This window comes from Schistocerca nitens, chromosome 3 (assembly GCF_023898315.1).
Source record: "Schistocerca nitens isolate TAMUIC-IGC-003100 chromosome 3, iqSchNite1.1, whole genome shotgun sequence".
Lineage (NCBI taxonomy): Eukaryota > Metazoa > Arthropoda > Insecta > Orthoptera > Acrididae > Schistocerca > Schistocerca nitens.
Window position 1 is genome coordinate 834,313,300 of NC_064616.1, and position 25,699 is coordinate 834,338,998.

Below are 25,699 nucleotides of genomic sequence, written 5' to 3' on the forward strand. Positions count from 1 at the left end.
CAAATTCAAAAACTAGTTTATTCTTGTTATGGCTTTAAAATACACTACTTGCATTTGTATTAGTTAAGAGGTGAGGGCATCTTTGTGTCTCAATGATTTCAGCAGTCATTTATGTTTTGCTTAAAAGGACATTGTCAAAAAGAAAGGACTGGAACTAGGTTATTTACGTTTTAATGTAACGAATAATCAGATAAACAAAGAATATTTCATAAAATCATAGTGCTGTGATGTCTGACAGAGCATATATTTGTAGAGAATTGGAACTATAGCTGTATAATTTGTTTCATAATGTACTATCACTCATGCTAGGAAATAAAGGTAATAGTTGTTCAGGAAGCAATTGGTGTGAATTTTAAAACCTAATTTGCTACAGTATGTCTAAAATTTTATATTTATTTGAGCGTTTAGGTGCTTAATCTGTGAATACTTTCTAATGAGCAAATCTAGTAAGTATTAGAATTAAAATCCCTAAAGTAATCATGAATTGACACAGGTTTTGTTTTCCCACTATATGTAATCTGATTTCATTCTTAATAAAAGAGAGACATTTCAAGCGTTTTTCTTATCCCAACCAGTACTTAAATAACAACAGAATACATTAGTTGTTGATACTTGTTCCACCAGTTCCATCCAGTCACGTAGAAAAGCACAGACAGTTATGTGTTTCCTGTTTATGAGCTTCGAGAATGTGTCAAAAACGACACTGGAATAAAAATTGTTGAACTACGGATGAATCTCGCTGATGTTTGTTTTGATATCCCGCACTCTGAGAACCTCATGTTCCTGTGTGCGTTTCTCTCAGCTACTGGAAGAACAGTTGCTTGGGAAATTTGTTCTTGCACTAATGCAGGCGCTTGGAACACACAGACAATTAGGCTGGGTTGGCATACTCTCTTCCATAGGCTTCTTGAGACATCTGAAACAAAATAGAAAGTACTGAGACTTACAGCTTTTGTAGATTTATTGCTACATATTACAGATCAGAAACGGAGCGAGTACGAAGCTAATATTGAGGGATGCACACATTAGAAATCAAGGTGCTGCTTTTACGTCGTTGATATACTGGCTTCCTTCCGCTACAGGTCTGCGAATATGACAAGTCAGAACGGCGGAGATTCTGTTCCTTACTACTCGTCAACTTGTTCTTTCACTCTGAAGCGTGAAGGAGTGTAAGGCTAGTCGTGACTTAGTACGGAAGTTGAATACAGGTCTTGCTGTAGTAAAGTGGTACTGACGTCGAAAAAGATCGCTTGTCGGCCTCTAATGGAGCTGTGTTTTGTGACCCTATGGAGGGTGTAAGACGAAAATTAAGTGATGAAGAGTATGCGACTGCAAATATGCTTTATAATAGGAAGAGTGATGTCTGGAAAAAAAGTTCGATGCTATAGTCTACGGTTCAGACGAGAAACATACAAAGTTCATCCATGTCAAACAAATGAGAGCATGAGCGTGAGAGAACATATCTCCTCCATCAAACGAAAACAGAGTACAGAGCAACGTCACCACTATGTCTCCGCGACAAAACAGCGCGCCATTTCTGTATTCCTTTGGTCACGGGAACATCCTTTAATGGGCTAATAGTGAGATGTGATTGAGAAAGTGTCATGACGATCTCTCCGTTGGAAAACGATTCCAGACTAGTTCTCCATTCGGATCTCTGGCAATGGACTATCAAGGGGAAGGTGACCATGACAAAAAGGTTGAATAACTAGCGGAAGGATAGTGTGCTACGGGCCTGGAAATGGATTGGCAGAAGTTTGAACGTGGTAGAGAAGCTGTAAGATCTGTGAAGGGAAATGATAAGGCTCAATCTAGATATAGCGGGCGTCAGTGAAGTAATAGGGAAAGAAGACAAGGATTTCTGGTAAGACGAGTACAGGGTAATATCAACAGCAGCAGGAAGTGGTATAACAAGAGTGGGATTCGTTATGAACAGAAAGATAGGACAGAGAATGAGTTACTGTGAACAGTTAAGTGTTTGTTGCTCTCATCAGAATCAACCAACACTGACAACAATAGTTCAGGTATAGATGCCGACGTCGCATGCAGAAGACGAAGAGACAGAGAGAGTATATGAAGATATTGAACGGATAATTCAGTACGTAAAGGGAGTTGAAAATCGAACTGGGGGTTGGAATTCGGTTGTAGCGGAAAGAGTAGAAGAAAGGGCTACAGGAGAATAAAGGCTCGGTACTTGCAATGAGAGGAGAAAGACTGATTGAATTCTGCAATAAATTTCAGGTGGTTATAGCGAATACTCTATTCAAGAATCACAAGAAGAGGAGGTATACTTGGAAAAGGCCAGGAAATACAGGAAGATTTTAATTAGATTACATCGTGGTCAGGTAGAGATTCCGAAATCAGTATTGGATTGTAAGGAGTACCCAGGGACAGATATAGACTCAAAACACAATTTGGTAATGATAAAGAATAGATTGAAGTTTAAGAGACTAGTCAGGAAGAATTAATGTGCAAAGAAGTGGGATACGAATGTACTAAGAAACGGAGAGATACGCTTGAAGCTCTCACCTATTGCGAAATTTGAATATCTCAGTAGGCAGTTCAGTTGAAGAGGAATGGACATTTCTAAACAGGGCAATCACGTAAGTTGGAGAGAAAAACGTAGGTACAAGGAACGTAACTGCGATTAAATATGGGTAACAGAAGAAATACTTCAGTTGATCGACGAAAGAGGGAGGTACGAAAATGTTTAGGGAAATTCAGGAATACAGAAATACGAGTCACTTAGAAATATAAATAGGAGGTGCAGGGAAATTAAGGTGTAATGGCTACATGAAAAATGTGAAAAAGTCGAAAAAGAAACGATTTTCGGAACGACTGACTCAGCATATGTTGTTGTTGTCTTCAGTCTGTAAACTGGTTTGATGCAGCTCTCTATGCTACTCTGTCCTGTGCGAGCCTCTTAATCTCCGAATAACTACTGCAACCTACATCTTTCTGAATCTATTTACTGTGTTCATCTGTCGGTCTCCCTCTATGGTTTGTACCGCCCCCCCCCCACCCCCCCGCTTCCCTCCAATACTAAACTGGTGATCCCTTGATCTCTCACAATGTATCCTATCAACCGATCCCTTCTTTTGATCAAGTTATGGCACAGATTCCTTGTCTCCTCAGTTCTATACAGTACGTCCTCATTAGTTACATGATCGACCCATGTAATCTTCAGCATTCTTCTGTAGAACCACATTTCGAAAGCTTCTAGTCTTTTTTATCTAAACTGTTTATCGCCCATGTTTCACTTCCATACATTGCTGCACTCCAGACAGAGACCCTCAGAAAAGACTTCCTAACACTTAAATCTATATTCGATGTCAAGAAATTTCTCTTCTTCAGAAATGCTTTTCTTGCCATTATCAGTCTACATTTCTATATTCTCTGTACTTCAGCCATCATCAGTTATTTTGCTGCCCAAATAACAAATCTCATCTACTAGTTTAAGTGTCTCGTTTCCTATCTAATTCCCTTAGCATAACCTGAATTAATTCGACTACATTCCATTATCCTTGTTTTGATTTTATGTTCATCTTATATCCGTCTTTCAAGAAACTGTCCATTCCGTTCAACTGCTCTTCCAAGTCCTCTACTGTCTCTGAATTACAATGTCATCGGAAAACCTCAATGTTTTTATTTCTTCTCCGTGGACTTTAATTCCTACTCCAAAATTTTCTTTGGTTTCCTTTACTGCTTGTTCAGTGTATGTACTGAATAACGAAGGGGATAGGCTACCACCCTCTGTCAGTCCCTTTTCAACAACTCTCTCCCTTTCGCGCCCTTCGACTCTTATAACTGCCGTCAGCACATATAAAAATCAAAACAACCTTCGGTGAAATTAAAAGCAAGAGTGGTAACATTAAAAGTGCAATGGGAATTCAAGTGTTCAATGCAGAGGAGAGAGCGGATAGATGGAAAGAGCAGAGTGAGAGCCTCTATGAGGGGGAGGACTTATCCGTTGACATGACAAAAGAAGAAACAGGAGTCGATAAGGAAGACGTAGGTATCCAGTATTGGAATCGGAATTGAGAAGAGTTTTTGAAGGCCGAAATTTCTAAAATCATTGTGGGAAGTGGCAACAAACCTGTTATTCACGTTGGTGTGTAGAATGTATAAGACTGGCGATATACCATCAGACATCCGAAAAACATCATCCACAGAATTCCCAAGATTGCAAGAGCCAACAATTACGAGAATTATCGCACTCATGTATCCCAGTTGCTGACAAGAATAGTATACAGAAGAATGAAAAAGAAAATTGAGGATGTGTTAAATGACGATCAATTTGGCTTTAGGAACGATAACGGTACTAGAGAGGCAGTTCTGACGTTGCAGTTGATGATGGAAGCAAGACTGAAGAAAAATCGAGAAACGTTCATAGGATTTGTCCACCTCGGAAAGGCGTTCGACAATATAACATGTTGCAAGACGTTCGAAATCCTGACAAAAATAGGAGTAAATTATGGGGGAAGACGGGCAGTGTAAAATATTTACAGTAACCAAGAGGGAACAATAAAATGGAAAATCAAGAACGAAATGCACGGATTAAAAATGGTGTAAGACGGGGATATAGTGTTTCGCCTCCGTTGTTCAGTTTATACATCGAAGAAGCAGTGACGGAAATAAAAGAAAGGATTCGATGATGACATTGCTATCCTCAGTGAAACTGAAGAAGAACTACGGTACCTGTTGAACGGAATGAACTGTCTAATGAGTACAGAATATGGATTGAGAGTAAACTGAAGAAAGTCGGAAGTAATGGGAAGTAGCAGAAATGAGAACAACGAGAAAATTAATATCAGGACTGGTGACCACGAAGTAGATGAAGTTAAGTAATTCTGCTACCAAGGCAGCAAAATAGCCCATGATGGACGGAGCAAGGAGGACATAAAAAGCAGGCTAGCACTGGCAGAAAGGGCATTTCTGGCAAAGAGAAGTTTACTAGATTCAAATATTCAAAGTCTACTATATTCAGATAGGTCTTAATTTGAGGAAGAAATTTCTAAGAATGTACGTTTGGAGCACAGCATTATATGGCAGTGACACATGGACTGTGGGAAAACTGGAACAGCAGGAGAGAATAGCAACATTTGGGATGTTGTACTGCAAAAGAATTTTGAAAACCGGGTGGACGGATAAGGTAAGGAGTGAGGTGGTTTTTCGCAGAATCGGCGAGGAAAGGAATAAATGGAAGACCATGACAAGGATGATAGGACATCTGTTAAGACATCAGGGAATAACTTCCATGGCACGAGGAAGACAGAGATTGGGATACAGCCAGCAAATAATAGAAGACATAAGTTGCAAGTGCTACTCTGACATGAAAAAATTGGCGCAGGAGTAGGCTTCGTGGCGGGCTGCATGAAACCAGTCAGGAGACTGATGGAAAAAAAAAAAAACTAGATGTGTGCCATATTATCCATTTCTGTGATTTTTTCGAAGACTGGTCTAAATTTATATTAATAACTAATCACCATTTATAGAATATTATATATAAACGTAATTGTGACACATTCTCTGACTAGGGATTAAAGATTAAAATAAATGCACGGCAGTCACCGAAGAACCGTTCAGTTGTTGTATCCATACATACAACAAAAATGAACGTATGTATGTATGCATGTTCCACATCTCCTCCTAAACCACAGGATCGATTTCAGCGAAACTTGGTACAGGTGTCATTTACTGTCTATAAAAAATCTCTATGATGGGGAATAACCACTTACTTAACAATGGGGCTGGGGTGGGGGCGAAAAAACAGTGTGGCCGACGACGTGCGAATACCCATAATTTATTCATCCAGTATTTGAGAATGAGAGCACTTACTGACTTGTAGCACACTTCATGCATAATTTGAAACCTTTATGAACTTCTTCTCGCTTATACCTCGCACAAAATGATGAAAGGAAAAAAGTTTATCGCTTAAAACATTTTCGCTGTTCATGCAGTAAAACTGCGGAATGAAACATGACGTTTTACTTTTTACTTCTTTGCTACTAACTGTATCAGCAACATATTTTGTAAACTGTATTTACATGTGGCACTGGATGTATCAGCAAAATTATATAATCATACGATACCTAGTTCAGGAGACATGACATTATAAACACTCAGATGAGCGAAAATGAAACTGCAGGGCGAAATTCGATAGAAAGATACATGAATACATGACATGAAAAAAGCGTTAAAAATTGACACACATGCTTGGAATGACATGGGGTTTTATTAGAACAAAAAAAAAAAAAAAACACCCCATATTGCTAGACGCGTTAAAGATCTCTTGCGCGCGTCGTTTGGTGATGATCGTGTGCTCAGCCGCCACTTTCGTCATGCTTGACCTCCCAGGTCCCCAGACCTCAGTCCGTGCGATTATTGGCTTTGGGGTTACCTGAAGTCGCAAGTGTATCGTGATCGACCGACATCTCTAGGGATGATGAAAGACAACATCCGACGCTAATGCCTCACCATAACTCCGGACATACTTTACAGTGCTGTTCACAACATTATTTCTCGACTACAGCTATTGTTGAGGAATGATGGTGGAAATATTGAGCATTTCCAGTAAAGAACATCATCTTTGCTTTGTCTTACTTTGTTATGCTAATTATTGCTATTCTTATCAGATGAAGCGCCATCTGTCGGACATTTTTTGAGCGTTTGTATTTTTTTTTTTTTGGTTCCAATAAAACCCCATGTCATTCCAAGCATGTGTGTCAATTTGTACCTCTCTATCTACATTATTCCGTGATTTATTCAGTTTTCAAATTTATACTGACATTGTGATCACCCGGTATATGCAATATATATTTGACATGGGTGTACATGGGGAAAGCCATGGGTAAAAAGCTCATCTTAAGCCCCTCGAACGATTTAAACCAAATTTGGTACGCATATAAGCTACGGTCTGGAAAGAAATAATGTTGGTGTAAGAATCACTATCCTGTTACTGGAGTAGGGGTGATATCGTGGAGAGAGAAGGGGGAGGAGGAGATGGACAGACAGAAAGAGGAAAGGAGGAGATGGACCCAGATAGGGGGATAAGAGGAAATGGAGAGAGAGGGGGAGGGCGAAAGGACAGAAAGAGGTGAGAGTAGGAAATGGACAGTGGAAGAAGTGAGGAAAAGATGGACAGAGACATGGGGGAGGAAAAGATGGGCAGAGAGAGGGATGAGGGTGACATGTACAGAGAGAAGGGAGAGGAGATGTACAGGGAAAGGAAAGAGGAGGAGAAGGACAGAGAAGGAGGGAAGAGGAGATGAGCAGCGACAGGGAGGAAGAAGAAATGAACATTGTGAGGGGGAGAAAGAGCTGGACTGAGAGAGGGGGGTGGAGAAGATGAACAGAGAGAGAGGGTAGGAGGGGATGGACAGTGGAGGAAGGAGCAGATGGATTGAGGGGAAGGAGTTGATGCGCAGGGAGGGGAGGAGCAGAGAGGGGGGATGAGCAGATGGACAGAGGGAGGCCCAGGAGGAGGTGGACAAAGAGTGGTGGGTGGAGGAGATGGATACTGAGGGAGAGGAGAAGGAGGGGATCGACAGAAAGAGGAGGAAGGAGGAGATGGACTAACAGAAGACTAGAATAAATAGAGACCCAGGGAACGTCGGGTACTCATCTAGTTTGGTATATAATAACCGTTACGCCGAGCAGTTGCCTAAGAAACGGAAATGTCGAGAGTCCTCGTGTACTCGCTCTCCATTCTATGTTTGTAGAATCTTCTTGTATCCTACAACAGATTCAAGTGACGGGTTTTCAGTTAAATGGGCAGCGGCGGAGACTGTGAATCGACTCTTCGAGCGTACGGAGACGGCGAGGTCGGAGATGAGAGGTCGGAGATGACGTCACAGGACCCGACGGCGAGTTTTAAAGGTAGTATACGCTACTATGCGTATATCGCAAAGATTATATCGTCCCAGGTGATAATTTGCGAGTTAAGATAATGTTTGTCAGTAATTATATTTTCCTAGAAGAAAAGGAGCGATTGCAAATAATAAAATAAACTAAGAGCTGCCGAAGAAGAACAAATAAAAGTTTCCAGGTACAATCTACTTTGTACCCTTCCTTCTAAAGTCATATCACTTTTACTTTACCTGCATGTCAAAGATGTGATACTAAATGACTCTTATTTCCTACTGTATTACAGATGTTCTTTAAAATTACCGTTCTTTCTGAATACAGTTTAACGTCCCGTGTATTATCTAAGGTACATTTCTGTGTTGTAATTCCGGTGCATTTTCTGACGGAGGGAATGTGACAGTGCCTTTGGTGATGTAATTTGCCATGGTAGTCATTAATTTACTGGGAAACCTTATCATTAAATTTTGCTTATTTTCTTTAGTATTTTAGTTTTCTGTTTTGGAATAGAATACATACGATACACTTGTATAGACTCGACAGTTCGCCCCCCGGTAGCTGAGTGGTCGCCGGCACGGTAGCTCAGCGTGTTCTGTCAGAGGGTTACGTGCCCTCTGTAATAAAAAAAACTGAGTTAATCCTCATCAACGAACTTACATGGATGTCTTACGACGTCCGCCCCGAGCAGACGCAACGAACAAAGCGAACAAAATGAGATTAAAAAAAAAAAAAGGTGGTTAGCGCGACAGAACGTCAATCCTTAGGGCCCGGGTTCGATTCCCGGCTGGATCGAAGATTTTCTCCGCTCAGGGACTGGGTGTTGTGTTGTCCTACTCATCATCATTTCATCCGCATCGACGCGCAAGTCGCCGAAGTGGCGTCAAATCGAAAGACTTGCACCTGGCGAACGGTCTACCCGACGGGAGGCCCTAGTCACACGACATTTATACACTCCTGGAAATTGAAATAAGAACACCGTGAATTCATTGTCCCAGGAAGGGGAAACTTTATTGACACATTCCTGGGGTCACATACATCACATGATCACACTGACAGAACCACAGGCACATAGACACAGGCAACAGAGCATGCACAATGTCGGCACTAGTACAGTGTATATCCACCTTTCGCAGCAATGCAGGCTGCTATTCTCCCATGGAGACGATCGTAGAGATGCTGGATGTAGTCCTGTGGAACGGCTTGCCATGCCATTTCCACCTGGCGCCTCAGTTGGACCAGCGTTCGTGCTGGACGTGCAGACCGCGTGAGACGACGCTTCATCCAGTCCCAAACATGCTCAATGGGGGACAGATCCGGAGATCTTGCTGGCCAGGGTAGTTGACTTACACCTTCTAGAGCACGTTGGGTGGCACGGGATACATGCGGACGTGCATTGTCCTGTTGGAACAGCAAGTTCCCTTGCCGGTCTAGGAATGGTAGAACGATGGGTTCGATGACGGTTTGGATGTACCGTGCACTATTCAGTGTCCCCTCGACGATCACCAGTGGTGTACGGCCAGTGTAGGAGATCGCTCCCCACACCATGATGCCGGGTGTTGGCCCTGTGTGCCTCGGTCGTATGCAGTCCTGATTGTGGCGCTCACCCGCACGGCGCCAAACACGCATACGACCATCATTGGCACCAAGGCAGAAGCGACTCTCATCGCTGAAGACGACACGTCTCCATTCGTCCCTCCATTCACGCCTGTCGCGACACCACTGGAGGCGGGCTGCACGATGTTGGGGCGTGAGCGGAAGACGGCCTAACGGTGTGCGGGACCGTAGCCCAGCTTCATGGAGACGGTTGCGAATGGTCCTCGCCGATACCCCAGGAGCAACAGTGTCCCTAATTTGCTGGGAAGTGGCGGTGCGGTCCCCTACGGCACTGCGTAGGATCCTACGGTCTTGGCGTGCATCCGTGCGTCGCTGCGGTCCGGTCCCAGGTCGACGGGCACGTGCACCTTCCGCCGACCACTGGCGACAACATCGATGTACTGTGGAGACCTCACGCCCCACGTGTTGAGCAATTCGGCGGTACGTCCACCCGGCCTCCCGCATGCCCACTATACGCCCTCGCTCAAAGTCCGTCAACTGCACATACGGTTCACGTCCACGCTGTCGCGGCATGCTACCAGTGTTAAAGACTGCGATGGAGCTCCGTATGCCACGGCAAACTGGCTGACACTGACGGCGGCGGTGCACAAATGCTGCGCAGCTAGCGCCATTCGACGGCCAACACCGCGGTTCCTGGTGTGTCCGCTGTGCCGTGCGTGTGATCATTGCTTGTACAGCCCTCTCGCAGTGTCCAGAGCAAGTATGGTGGGTCTGACACACCGGTGTCAATGTGTTCTTTTTTCCATTTCCAGGAGTGTATTTATAGACTCGAGATATTTCTCTGAGCATAATGGAAGCTCTTCAAATTGTATATGTTTCACTATTCTCCTGGTACTGTTATTCCATGATAGACGCAAGTATGGAAATTTATGAGATAAACTGTACACTTCAACATTCTTGTTCACATAATCGTGGTCCCCAAAACTGTTGTTGCACTTAATTCTATGAAAAGTACGATTTTGTCAAGAGTATATTTGTAATAAGAATTCATTCTCAGAAGCTAGATTTTAATATTTAACATTCTAATGCACATCAGACTTAGAAATCTCAGTCAACTGCTCGAATGATTTAGTATCAAGGTACGGTGTTGTCCATTTTGCAAATACTTGCTAAGAGAGCAACATTTGACAAAAAGCTACACACTGATAATGTAACACAACATGAATATAGAGAAGCTGGAATGTATCCATTAAACCCATTTGGCAACTTATCTGAATCTACACTACTGACCATTAAAATTGCTACACCAAGAAGAAACGCAGATGATAAACGGGTATTCATTGGACAAATATATTATACTAGAACTGACATGTGATTACATTTTCACGCAATTTGGGTGCATAGATCCTGAGAAATCAGTACCCAGAACAACCACCTCTGGCTGTAATAACAGCCTTGATACGCCAGGGCATTGAGTCAAACAGAGCTTGGATGGCGTGTACAGATACAGCTGCCCATGCAGCTTCAACACGATACCACAGTTCATCAGCTTTTGGCATGAGGCTCGAAAGAAAGATTTGCATATGCTACAGCTTATGAGTACTTGCCCAGATGCAGAAGACACAAAAGGTACTCACACTGTTGCTAGGAGACACCTTTGGTATCTATCAGAAACAATCATAGGATTCGCTTTTTTTGGACGAACGTATTACTTAGGCCGTTAAGTAAAATATAACTAAAAATGAAGAATTGTTAAGTAAAATATAACTAAAAATGTAGAAATCAAACCTGTTAAGAAAAAGGCAAGGAAACTATTAGCAGGTAAAAACCTAATTTTTGATGGAGAAGCCCTGACTATTTCGTTACTAATAAAACAAAGGCGTTCTCTGAATTCTGGGGGTCCATGACGTGACAGAATACTGCAGTGATTCTCTAAGAGGCCATGTGAACGCTCTTAAAGTGGTCAATGATACTGCAGGAAGAGGGCTTACTCTGATAAAAAAGTTTAACGAATCGGTCGGGAACAAACAACAAAAACAATTCTTGCTGAGCATAGCCGAGCATCAAAGAAAATTTGTCACGAAGTAAGCAAAAGATGAGAGTGCATCATTTAAAATTCATTAATACAACACATGTTTTGTCTATCATACTACCTATTAATCTCAGTGTCTAGTTTTAATATTATTTTAAGTTTGTGATTTTTAATTTTCCCAATAAAAATAATTAACATTGAAATTTTTATTACTTTTCAGAACTAATAAAAGTGTGCAACACCTACATCCAGTCTTCTTGAAAACTGGAATATGTATCTCCTAGATCACTGGGATTCGGGATGTAAACAAAATCTGCAATTAATTTACATTTCATTTTTTGCCTTACAAAATAAAACACCTTCTTGAGCAGCTTGAACAACCAATTTCAGCAACTTTAACTCTTCATATAATTGCTAGTTTTGGAAACAAATAAACCATTTTGGAAACAACTCAACATCTTAATATATGTTGCACAGTTACACTCAATATCTTATGGCATAATTTTCTGGTGTAGCTAATTGCTTAGAATAAAAATACAGGCTGTATAAAAACGAGCATTGAGAGTAACATGTGATTTTCACCCACTGTCATCTAGTAGACACCCTTTCAAGGAATTATGCGTTTTAACTGCTCCCTTACAATCTATATATTTGTTAATGAAATTCATAATTACTATTCTTCCCAAATTTCGATTGATTATTTTCGTCCAAAGTTACAACATTCAAACCAAGAGAGGACTTAGTTTTCATTACTAAAACTTATAGTGGCTCAGAAATGAGTTCAACATGTAACGCCACACGTCATTGATCATTTGTCCAAAAACATAAATTGTTTCGTAGACAGCAAAGCACATTATAAATGTAGTCTAAAGCATCACTTCTGAACAACTCGTTATTTTCAATAGAAGAACAAAAAATGAGAGCAGCGGTGTTTGTATAGACTTGTCAGTGCTAACAGACCAGCAACACCGCGTGAAATAACAGCAGAAATCAATGTAGAACGTATGGCGAATGTATCCGTTAGGACTGTGCGGCGAAATTTGGTGTTAATGGGCAGCAGACGACCAAGGCGAGTGCCTCTGCTAACAGCACATCGCCTGCAGCGCCTCTTCTGGGGTCGTGACCGTATTGGTTGGACCCTAGACGACTATAAAACCGTGACCTGGTCAAATGAGTCCCGACTTCGGTTGGTAAGAGCTGATGGGAGGGTTCTAGTAAGGCGCAGACCCCACAAAGCCATGGATCGAAGTTGTAAATATGTGCAAGCTGGTGGTGACTTCATAATGTTGTGAGCTGTTCTTACATGGAATGGACTGGGTCATGTGGTCCGTTTGAACCGGTCATTGACTGGAAATGGTTATGTTCGGCTAATTAAAGACCAATTACAGCCATTGATGGACTTCATGTTCCCAAACAACGGAAGAATTTTCATGGATGGCAGTGCGCCATGTCGTTGGGCCACAGTTGTTCACGATTGGTTTCAAGAACATTCTGGATAATTCGAGCGAATGATTTGGTAACCCAGATCGCGTGACACGAATCCCATCGTACATTTATGGGGAATAAATGAGAGGTCAGTTTGAGCACAAAATCCTGCACCGACAGCACTTCTCGCAGTTATGGATGGCTCAGTATTTCTGCATGGGACTTCCAACGATTTGTAGAGTCCGTCACGACGAGATACTGCACCATGCCGGGCAAAAGGAGGTCCGACACAATATTAAGAGGTATCCCATGACTTTTGTTACCTCAGTGTATGGTGGGAGTGAGAGAAACCAATGGTCACTGCAGAGCTACAATAAAGAGTGAGTAAATTTAAAGTTGAAGATTACGCACTGGAGAGCTCAGAAGGAGGCAGTTGTGCGGTAGAGGCCGGTGTAGCCGCAGAGGCGCGCCCGCAGCGCCGGCAGCAGCAGCGCGGCCGCCGACAGGTTCTCCAGGAAGTTGGAGCACTCGCACAGCAGCAGGTACATCTTGTCGCCGCTCGACAGCGACTTGTGCAGCGTTATTCTGCGCAGGCCCACCGACTTGGGCAGGTACCGGTACAGCATCCTGGCACCTGCGCAGCCAAACACCGTATCAGAGCACGATTTATCCTCATATCCTTATAGGCGAATACCGGACTCATTCTCAACTGTCGAGTCAACAACATGTTTGTAGAAACGTAGATTAAAAAATGGTTCAAATGGCTCTGAGCACTATGGGACTCAACTGCTGAGGTCATTAGTCCCCTAGAACTTAGAACTACTTAAACCTAACTAACCTAAGGACATCACAAACATCCATGCCCGAGGCAGGATTCGAACCTGCGACCGTAGCGGTCTTGCGGTTCCAGACTGAAGCGCCTTTAACCGCACGGCCACTTCGGCCGGCAAACGTAGATTATGTGTGTAAACATCTACTAAGTTCTGATCTGACCCATCCTTTTCTGTTCCAATGTTTCCAGTTTCTATCTGTCATTCCAAATTCTTGAAACTATGAACTCCGTCTTGTTCGCCACACCTGCTTATCCTACACTACTAGAATTATTTACCAGCCTCTCAATTTCCCTTCCCTACTTATCAAGCCTTGCATATTTGACTCCGTCGACCCTTCGCTTCTCCCACAATTATCAATTCTGTCACGTTCCGAGCCTGTACCAACGCATCCCACTCACACCACACCTACGCACAGTATACAGGGTGTTACAAAAAGGTACGGTCAAACTTTCAGGAAACATTCCTCACACGCAAATAAAGAAAAGGTGTTATGCGGACATGTGTCCGAAAACGCTTAGTTCCCATGTTAGAGCTCATTTTAGTTTCGTCAGTATGTACTGTACTTCCTCGATTCACCGCCAGTTGGCCCAATTGAAGGAAGGTAATGTTGACTTCGGTGCTTGTGTTGACATGCGACTCATTGCTCTACAGTACTAGCATCAAGCACATCAGTACGTAGCATCAACAGGTTAGTGTCCATCACGAACGTGGTTTTGCAGTCAGTGCAATGTTTACAAATGCGGAGTTGGCAGATGCCCATTTGATGTATGGATTAGCACGGGGCAATAGCCGTGGCGCGGTACGTTTGTATCGAGACAGATTTCCAGAACGAAGGTGTCCCGACAAGAAGACGTTCGAAGCAATTGATCGGCGTCTTAGGGAGCACGGGACATTCCAGCCTATGACTCGCGACTGGGGAAGACCTAGAACGACGAGGACACCTGCAATGGACGAGGCAATTCTTCGTGCATTTGACGATAACCCTAATGTCAGCGTCAGAGAAGTTGCTGCTGTACAAGGTAACGTTGACCACGTCACTGTATGGAGAGTGCTATGGGAGAACCAGTTGTTTCCGTACCATGTAAAGCGTGTGCAGGCACTATCAGCAGCTGATTGGCCTCCACGGGTACACTTCTGCGAATGGTTCATCCAACAATGTGTCAATCCTCGTTTCAGTGCAAATGTTCTCTTTACGGATGAGGCTTCATTCCAACGTGATCAAATTGTAAATTTTCACAATCAACATGTGTGGGCTGATGAGAATCCGCACACAATTGTGCAACCACGTCATCAACACAGATTTTCTGTGAACGTTTGGGCAGGCATTGTTGGTGATGTCTTGATTGGGCCCCATGTTCTTCCACCTACGCTCAATGGAGCACGTTATCATGATTTGAAACGGGATACTCTACCTGTGCTGATAGAACATGTGCCTTTACAAGTACGACACAACATGTGGTTCATGCACGATGGAGCTCCTGCACATTTCGGTCGTAGTGTTCGTACGCTTCTCAACAACAGATTCGGTGACCGATGGATTGGTAGAGGCGGACCAATTCCATGGCCTCCACGCTCTCCTGACCTGAACCCTCTTGACTTTCATTTATGGGGGCATTTGAAAGCTTCTGTCTACGCAACCCCGGTACCAAATGTAGAGACTCTTCGTGCTCGTATTGTGGACGGCTGTGATACAACACGCCATTCTCCAGGGCTGCATCAGCGCATCAGGGATTCCATGCGACGAAGGGTGGATGCATGTATCCTCGCTAACGGAGGACATTTTGAACATTTCCTGTAACAAAGTGTTTGAAGTCACGCTGGTGAGTTCTGTTGCTGTGTGTTTCCATTCCATGATTAATGTGATTTGAAGAGAAGTAATAAAATGAGCTCTAACTTGGAAAGTAAGCGTTTCCGGACACATGTCCACATAACATATTTTCTTTCTTTGTGTGTGAGGAATGTTTCCTGGAAGTCTGACCGTACCTTTTTGTAACACTCTGTATAGTCTCTCCCAATGCAACTTCAGTAGCCTCCCTCTCCCACACAATGAAATACTCTCCGACATTTATCTTCCATATTTTAATAGTCGGTTGACCTAATTGAGAAAGAATCTTGACCCGACTATGTTGTTAAAATTCCCTTATTATGAAAGGTAAGGTTTCGAATAGGTACTGAAATGACAAACACTATGAATATTTTACAACTTCTAACTTTATTCAGAAAGTAGTATCAACTCCTGATAGACATGCTCTAAAGGAACTGTACCCATGAAAAGACCAAGTCTTTACACAGAGACGGTGACTAATTAGCACCGTTCCGTCTATTTAAAATGGAACTGTCAGTAATGAGTCCACACCCACGACACGACACACAGAAGTCCCTAGCTTAACGTCTAGGATTCCACCAGCTGCTCTCCAACTACTGCAGATAACTCTGCTTTGCCCTGCATGTCTACTCTCTTCGGCTGCCCTTCCGATTCTACTCTGATTGAAATAGACCCCTCGGCGGGTCCTGCTGTCGAGTTTTATTCAATTTTCCCCTTCGCCCCAGCCAGCCTCTGATATAGCGTGTTGAAGGGCCCACACCATCTCATTGGTTCTAACTGTGTACTATTCTTCGGAGGCTGAGTGGAGGGAGTGAGGCGCCTGTCGTTAAATCATGTTCAAATGGTTCAAATGGCTCTGAGCACTATGGGACTCAACTGCTGAGGTCATTAGTCCCCTAGAACTTAGAACTAGTTAAACCTAACTAACCTAAGGACATCACAAACATCCATGCCCGAGGCAGGATTCGAACCTGCGACCGTAGCGGTCTTGCGGTTCCAGACTGCAGCGCCTTTAACCGCACGGCCACTTCGGCCGGCTGTTAAATCATGCCTTAGGCCTACTATAGGCTCTGCCAAAGACTCTCTCCCTTTATCCCTACCTTACCCTCGTCTGCAATTATATCATTAGTCTTTACAACTTACAGTGTTATCGCTATACGCGACCGTTGCCACCCTGGGGTCTCTGGGCAGTATTTCCCCCAATGCGTTTAGGAGCATCTCCTCTGACATTTTATATAATCTCCATCCAAGGACTGTTCTTGCACCTAGGCGACCAGTATCTCTTGTCATGTTTTGAACTCACAAGACTTGGCCGTTTCCCGTGGGTACTATAACCCTTACCCCAAATTCTATGTCTCCTTCCAACCTCTGTCTCCCATTACACGTTCCCAAATATGAATCCACAAATCGCGCTGCTATCCTACTCCACACGTCAACACTTAACTATCCTACAACCTTATACTCTGCCAGTGGAAGTCCTACCGCTTCTAGTGTAGTGAAATGGAGTGTTTCATTGCCATAAAAAGGCTACCGTCAACAATTTTTAAAAAGGTAACAGCTTTTAGCATTAGCAGTGTACAAGAGACCAGTGACCGCTTTACACAGAATCTTTAATATGAGCTATATTGAACGTTAGTAGACTATTCTAAAAGCTAAAATTCATAACCACTGGCAGTAGCACTGACGGCCCAGAGTCATGTTAGAGACCAGCAGATCTGGACGTACTGTTGGGGATTCGTTGGACGAGCCACCAAGAACTGACTCTGTTGTTCGGATGAAGCAATTTGATGCAAAGTAAGTTAGTTTTCCGTCATTCTCATACGAAGTAATCTAGAAGGTTCAAACCAATCAGGCATTTTAACATAATTATTCCATCGACTCCATATTCGTCTGTACGATGTTTAAATTGCAAATACGTAATTCTTTGACGACGACATATATTCATGTTTCCCCACCGAGCGAGGTGGCGCAGTGGTTAGCACACTGGACTCGCATTCGGGAGGACGACGGTTCAATCCCGTCTCCAGCCATCCTGATTTAGGTTTTCCGTGATTTCCCTAAATCGTTTCAGGCAAATGCCGGGATGGTTCCTTCCCAATCCTTCCCTAACCCGAGCTTGCGCTCCGTCTCTAATGACCTCGTTGTCGACGGGACGTTAAACACTAACCACCACCACCATGTTTCCCATCTGAAAGAAGGATACGCCACGGCGCACACTCCGACGAAATCGCCCATGATATCTCTTCTGAACAATCGTGAAGAATGTGAAAAGCGACCTGTTCATGAGCACTTTGCACCGGGAATCAAAATCGGGCGTAAATAGCGGCACAGCATCAACAATACCTTATGTGTGACACTTGCTAGCAGACCCGACGAAGATACCTAGATGAGTCGTCGAAATATTGTGCATGAAAAGGAGTTGGCAAGGGAGAAAGGAAAGAAGGATTGGGTTTAACGTCCAGTCGGAGACTCGGTCGTTAAAGACGGAACGCAAGCTCAGATATGGCAAGGATTCTGAAGGAAATAGGCCATATACTGCTCTAAGTAACCATCCTGACATTCATCTTATTATATTTAGAGAAATCATAAAATATCTTCCCAAATGTGACGGAGGTAGGTGGCGCAGTGATAAGGCACAGAATTCGCATTCAGGAGGACAAAGATTGATATCCCCGTCCACACATCCAGATTTAGGTTTTCAGTGGTTTCCCTAAAACGCTTAAAGCAAATGACGGGGTGGTTCCTCGGAAGAGGACACGGCCGATTTCTTACCCTATGCTTTCCCAATCAGAGCTTGTGCTCTGTTACTAATGATGTAATTGTCGACCGGATGTCAAGTCCTAAATTTCCTTTTTCGTGCAGGTCTAGTGCACAGTCGGTTCTAGACGCTTCATCCTTGAGAGGCCAGTTGAGGAGCTACTTGACTGAGAAGTAGCGGCTTTGCTCACGAAAACTGACAACGGTCAGGAGAGTGGTGTGCTGACCACATGACTCTCATTATCCGCGTCCTGTGATGCCTAACGGCCGAGGATGACACGGTGGTCGGTCGGTGCCGTTGGGTCTTCCAAGGCTTGTTCGGAGGGAGGGAGGGAGGGAGGGAGTAGTTTTAGTCTTTCATTATCTACGACTCTAGTCTCTGAGTCCGATCGTTAAGGAGAGAGTGAAGGGAGAGAGAGAAGGGAGAGAGAGAGAGAGAGAGAGAGAGAGAGAGAGAGAGAGAGAGAGGTCAGGTTTTCTCAAGGTGAATGATTAATGATGTACTTCCAGATGTTCTGCCGAGTTGTTGTGTCCATTTTATGCACAACATTTTGACGACTGACTCAGCCTCCTTCTTCAGTTGCCTCGAGTTATGCTGTTACGTGTAATCGCTGGCTGGACTGCATTCCTATTGTGAACTACTGTTAGTCTCGCGTCGTCTTTTACAGTTGAGTTCGATTCCTGACGCCTACTAAGCCCTTCGATGCTCTTTAGTTTTCCAGAGCCCGCACTGATATTCCGTGAAACGCACATTCTCTCAGCGTTTCCCCGCTGTGGCGAATGTGGCGGCCGGCGATATCATAATAAACTGAGAGCTGGAACCCAAACCTTTTTTAAACTGAAACACCCGTCTCTGTTTATAGGACTTTCTGACATATTTTTTGATGGATTTTTAAAATTACGTATTCCTGAAACTTGGCTTTGTACCACGACACTGGCCGCTTCTTATTTAATTTGTTATTAATTCATATTTGTAATGTTAAAGATAGTGTAGGTCTCTGAAAGCTGGCTGTGCATTGCATTAGATGCTAATGTGGCATGTCTTACGTGGGACAGACTATGAAACAGCTGAGGAGAGTTGCAATTATCATCACTGACAAACACACGACTAGAACAGCCTAGCAAATCAGCTGATGCCGAGCAGTGTCTCGTATATATTAATGAAATGAAATACAATGAGACTAATATAGTTGTGCAAAAGTCAAGTTTCTAGGACAGTATAATTATGAAACCTGTCGAAATAAAGTTGTCAGAAAACCTGATAAATGGGGACGAAGGTTTTTTTAAAAAAAGCCTAGGGTCCGTTCCGTCATTCAGTTTGTTAATACCTAGCCTGCCATCTCAGCTACCACAACTGAGAGAATTGGCGATTCACGGAATATCAATGTAGTCTCTGAAAAAAAAGAACATCAGAAGGCGTAGTGGGAGTCGGAAATCGAACTGAGCTATAAATAGCGGTGCCAGAGTAACGGCATTCCGCAGTGTGGTTGGAGTCCAGGCAACGAGTTCAGAAAACGGCAGAACTCTCAGAATCTGAAGAAGACGCCTGGGTTGGGCAGATATTGTGCATAAAATAGAAACAACAACTCGGCAGAACACCTGCAAGCACATAATAAAAAATTATGGTGCTCTGAAGTGTAATATAGAGAATTATGATGCAACAGAAGTTGTATTAGAAACAACTCCGAGATTCGCCTGCACAGGAAAAGAAATTCACAACAACAGGAAATTCAAGAAATAGCAATAGTAAATATTGACTAACGGTTGTATACTGCATGGAAGTATACTGGTTGCAATCCTGCCAAATTTCCTCTTCTACCAGTTGGTTGCAAAATCCGAGAATTCAGTTCTGCTAGGAATACGATGAAAGTATTCCTAGGTTCTTTTACAGGTTGTATCCTTACATGACGTGGCGTAAGATGGATTTTTCAGTCCAAGGAAAAGAAACTACCTCGAATGTGTCTGAACCTGTAAACTGCGACATGAAAGACCAGCCCTCTGTCCACTCATTTATTGGTGCCAGTAAGAATAATAACGATAATCATATAATTATTACAGGAGTTTAACAGGTCCTGAAACATCAACCAAATGGAAGAAATATCAACTTAGGGAAGAGAGACAATAGAAAGTTCTTTTAATGCACATACTACACTATAATTTTGTACACGGCATATTGGAAACACTTTCCTAGGATAGCCTCGGGAACCACACATGACAGGTGCTCGCGTGGTGAAAAGAGTAATACTTTTGTATTGTGTAGATCAGGAAACAAAACGAGCAAGAACATAAATGGACAGAAAAACAGGTTTGCTGAATTTTCTAAATTTAGAGTTAAAATTTAACTCCACCATATTTTTGCGCCATAAGGTGCCGCCTAATTCGTCTATACGGTAGACTTTCTTCCTTGCAGAGTTAGTAATATTCAAGATATTATTCGACGACACAACAGCCGAGAGCAAGTTATGACTGTCTTACAGTGCAGTGCGACGTATAGGTCGCGTTTGCTACCAGACGCGGCATTCGAAGTGTAATTTACCTGTCCAATAGAGCCAGTTCTTCTCGAACTTCTCGCCGTCGTCGCCTTCGAACACCTTGTAGACGGAGATGATGTAGCCGGTGGCGGCCGAGTTGGGCCTCTTGGAGTGGGTATCGAGCGGCGGGCGCGCGATCGTCGCCACTTCGTTGAAGAGATCGAGGGTGTGGGCCGCCGTGTAGCGCAGGCTGCGCGGGTCGAACTTCCGCAGAGACGCCGCGCGCAGGTTCCGGAAGAAGTCCACCGGGTCCGTCTGGCTCTTGTTGATCACGTAGTACGAAATGAACGGGAACTCCGCTGCAACAACCACACTTCTATTCCACTACGTCAGTCGTGTGTGTGGTTCTTACAATCTTTCACCTGAACCTCTTCAAGATCTTGACACAGCAGCAAAGTTTATCTGGCAAGTTAGCTCATATAATCAGCTGAAAAATTCGTACAGGGCGTACCGTAATTAATAGCCAAAACTGCAATTTGAGCCCAATTAGAATGGGACTCATTGTGCCGAAAAGCTTACGTTTCAAATACGTAAGGTACGATTAGGGGCGAAATGGAAACCACTACGAAAATCTGACGGAACTTTGCACAGATGTGTTGGACAGTGTCTTTAGTGTGCCTGTCGATCGCTTCAGGTCGCTCTTTTCAGTTCAGAGCGCAAAGTGATCACATAGAAATGCCTAAAACAACAGTGTCTCCCGCCAAGTATGTGGATCTGGTGAGAGAGTTCGCCTGAAGCTATGCAGCCCACATAACTTAAATGTCATGCATTTCTTTCTTCAAGACTATTTGCAGCCGCATTCTGCAGTGGCAATAAAGACGCTCCTGCAGCGTTTTCGACGGTATGTGATCACGCACAATATAGCCCTTACTGGGCTCCTTCCGTTGTTCATCTCTGCTCACATGAACTGCTGGCTACGAAGACAACATTTTGGCACAGACAACGAAAGGCAGATCAGCGTAGAAAATTGGCAGAAAGCTCTTGTCTGTGGAGGGCACAGGAAGGGTTGTACAACGCCACGATAAATGTCTAACTCGGAGAGGTGACTATTCAGAGAGGTAGCTGGAAGGTGTGGCAAACTGTTGCGAATAAAAATTTTTTGATTTTCACCGTGGTTTTCATTTCGCGACCGATCGGACCTTTGTTTCCGAACATTTTCTAAGTGTCCTGTCAATAAAACTCAGTCTTTGGTTTGCCTTTCCCACAACATTTTCTATGTATTCTTTCCTATTTAAGTTGTTCGAAATAGTAATGCCTAGGTATTTAACTGAATTTACGGTCTTTATATTTGACTGATTTATCGTGTAACCGAGGTTTAACGGATTCCTTCTAACACTCGTGTGGATGACCTCACACAAATCCAGATTTGCGCAATAAAATCTAAAAAAGGACGACTGACTGCTGCACTCTATAATTTATAAGTCACATTGGCAATAATCTCTCAGACGGTTCGTTTGCAAACCCATGTTTATTATGATATACCCTATAACAGAATAGGATGAAGTAGAATTGATTTTTTGATGTCACATGACATGTCACACACAACCATTTGAGTGAAAGGTTGGTGGCTCATCAATGAATACATATCTATGCCTACTCAGGTATACATAAAAACAACGTAAACATATGTTAAAAGGAAGCCAACACACACACACACACACACACACACACACACACACACACACACACAGAGAGAGAGAGAGAGAGAGAGAGAGAGAGAGAGAGAGAGAGAGAGAGATTACAACGTAAAAATAAAAAAATGTGTTACATGTCTTCCTCTTCCCTTTTTAAGTATTTTTCAGCGTTTGATTCAGTAGTTTATAAATATGGATGTATACAAAAAGAACGCATGCATCTATTAAAATATAAGACACACATACACAGAGATTAGAACGTAAAAATTTTGAATGTCTGCTACTTGTCTTCCTTGTTTAGAAATTCTTTCACACTTAATAACATTGGCTTTTTAAGTACTTCTCAGTATTAGGTTCTGTAGTTTTTACCATGTAGTCTTTGAAATTGGACCGTATTTTATTCTACATCTACGTCTACATCTACATGTACATGGATACTCTGCAAATCACACTTAAATACCTGGCAAAGGGTTCATTGAACCACCTTCACAATAATTCTCCATTATTCCAATCTCGAACAGCACGCTGAAAAAAACGAACATTTATATACTTCCGTGCGAGCTTTGATTTCCCTACTTTTATTATGACGATCGTTTCTCCCTATGTAGATCGGCGTCAACAAAATATTTTCGCATTCGGAGGAGAAAGTTGGTGATTGAAATTTCGTGAGAAGATTCTGCCGCAACGAAAAAGGCCTTTGTTTTAATGATATCCACCCCAAATCCTGTATCATGTCAGTGCACTCCCTCCCCTATTGCGCCATAATACAAAACTTGCTGCCCTTCTTTGAATTTTCTCGATGTACTCCTTTAACCCCATCTGGTAACGATCCTACAACAAGCAGCCGTACTCTAAAAGATGACGGACAAGAGTAGTGTAGGCGGTCTCCTTAGTAGATCTGTTACATTTTCTAAGTGTCCTGCCAATAAAACTCAGTCTCTGGTTCTTTGGTTTGTCTTCCCCACAACATTTTCTATGTATTCTCTCCAATTTAAGTTGTTCGTAATAGTAATACCTAGGTATTTAGCTGAATTTACGGTCTTTATATTTGACTGATTTATCATGTAACCGAGGTTTAACGGATTCCTTCTAGCACTCGTGTGGACGACGTCTCACTTTTCGTTATTTAGGGTTCAAATCAAATGGCTCTGAGCACTATGTGACTTAACTTCTGAGGTCATCAGTCCCCTAGAACTTAGAACTACTTAAACCTAACTAACCTAAGGACATCACATACATCCATGCCCGAGGCAGGATTCGAACCTGCGATCGTAGCGGTCGCGCGGTTCCAGATTGAAGCGCCTAGAACCGCTCGACCACCCCGGCCGGCTATTTGGGGTTAATTGCCAATTTTCGTACCAAACAGACTTTAGTTTTCTAAATCTTTTTGCAATTTATTTTGATCTTCTGATAACTTTACCAGACGATAAACGACAGTATCATCTGCAAACAACCTAAGACGGCTGTTCAGATTGTCTCCTAAATCTTTGCTATAGATAAGGAACAACAAAGGGCCTATAACACTACCTTGGGGAACGCCAGAAATCACAAATGTTTTACTCGATGACTTTCCGTCAATTATTACCTCTCTGACAGGAAATCACGAATCCAGTGACATAACTGAGACGATATTCCATAAGCACGCAAATTCACTACAAGCTGCTTGTGTGGTATAGTGTTAAAAGCGTTCTGGAAGTCTAGAAATACGGAATCAATTTGAAATCCTTTGTCAATAGCAATCAACACCTCGTGTGTGTAAAGAGCTAGTTGTGTTTCACAAGAACGATGTTTTCTAAATTCTTGTTGACTGTGTGTCAAAGGACCGTTCTCTTCGAGGTAATTCATAATGTTCGAGCAGAATATATGCTCAAAAATCCTACTGCATATCGAAGTTAATGATATGGGCTTGTAATTTAGTGGATTACTCCTACTACCTTTCTTGAATATTGGTGTGACCTGTTCAACTTTCCATTCTTTGGGTACGGATCTTTCGTCGACCGAGCGGTTGTATACGATCTTTAAGTATGGAGCTATTGCATCAACGTACTCTGAAAGGAACCTAATTGATATACAGTCTGGACTGGAAAACTTACTTTTATTAAATGATTTAAGTTGCTTCACTACTCCGAGGATATCTACTTCTAAGATACTCATGTTGGCAGATGTTCTTGATTCGAATTCTGGAATGTTTACTTCGTCTTGTTTGGTAAAGGAATTTCCGAAGGCAGTGTTTAGTAACTCTGCAGCACTGTCTTCAATATTATCTCCACTACTAACAGGCAGAGAAGGCACTGATTGTGTCTTGCCGCTAACATGCTTTACATACGACCAGAATCTCTCTGGATTTTACGCCAGGTTTTGAGACAAAGTTTTATAGTGGAAACTGTTATAAGCATCTCGCATTGATGTACGCGATAAATTTCCAGCTTCTGTAAAAGATCGCGTATCTTGGTGATTTTGCGTTCGTTTAAATTTGGCATGCTTTTTTCGTTGTTTCTGCGGCAGTGTTCTGACACGTTTTGTGTGCCAAGGAGGATCAACTCCGTCGTTTGTTAATTTATTTGGTATAAATCTCTCAATCGCTGTCGATACTATTTCTTTGAATTCAAGCCACACCTGGTCTACACCTATATTGTTAATTTGGAAGGAATGTGAAAAGTGAATTTTTATCTACTTTTTTGAGTAGGTATATTTTTCGTTTATTGTTGAAGGGTTTGGGGGTTACTATATTCAATCTCCCTACGATAACCTTGTGTTCACTAATCCCTGTATCCGTTTTGATGCTCGTTATTGTTACGTTTATAGATGTAGATGTAGAATTATTTCTGAGTTTATCTTACATGAGATGTCGTTTAAGTAATACAGGAAGAGTAACGGGCCTAGTATCGTTTAAGTAATACAGGAAGAGTAAAGAGCCTAGTATGGATCCACGATGTACACCTGCTTCTATCTTCTTTCAGCTAGAACAAGCTTGCTCACTCTTTTGTAGCTTTCTATTTTTGAAATAGGATGAAAACTAGCTTTAAGATATTCCATGCAAGCAATAAACAGTTGTTTTTTGAAGCGGCAGCTTATGGTTTACCGTATCAAATGCATTAGTGGACGTCACAAAAGACACTAGATACGCACAACTTGTTATCCAACATTTGCTTATTTTAGTGATTAGTTCGTTAGTTGGGCACACAGTGTTTCATCTCGTCCTAAATCCATACTGCTTATTCCTAATGAATTTACGAGATTTGTTA

General features: G+C 42.7%; 1 protein-coding gene across 1 annotated transcript in view; it reads right to left on the reverse strand.

The window, feature by feature from the left end:
• Positions 1–414: 414 nt before the first annotated feature.
• LOC126248866 (uncharacterized) overlaps positions 415–25,699 on the reverse strand; it is a 351,682-nt gene continuing 326,397 nt past the window's right edge. Inside the window, exons 5-7 of the mRNA XM_049950308.1 lie at positions 20,826–21,119; positions 13,286–13,508; positions 415–916 (exon numbers count right to left, since the gene is read on the reverse strand). Coding sequence (XP_049806265.1) covers positions 13,294–13,508; positions 20,826–21,119 — 509 coding nt within the window. The 3' untranslated portion in view covers positions 415–916; positions 13,286–13,293. The remainder of the gene's footprint in view (positions 917–13,285; positions 13,509–20,825; positions 21,120–25,699) is intronic.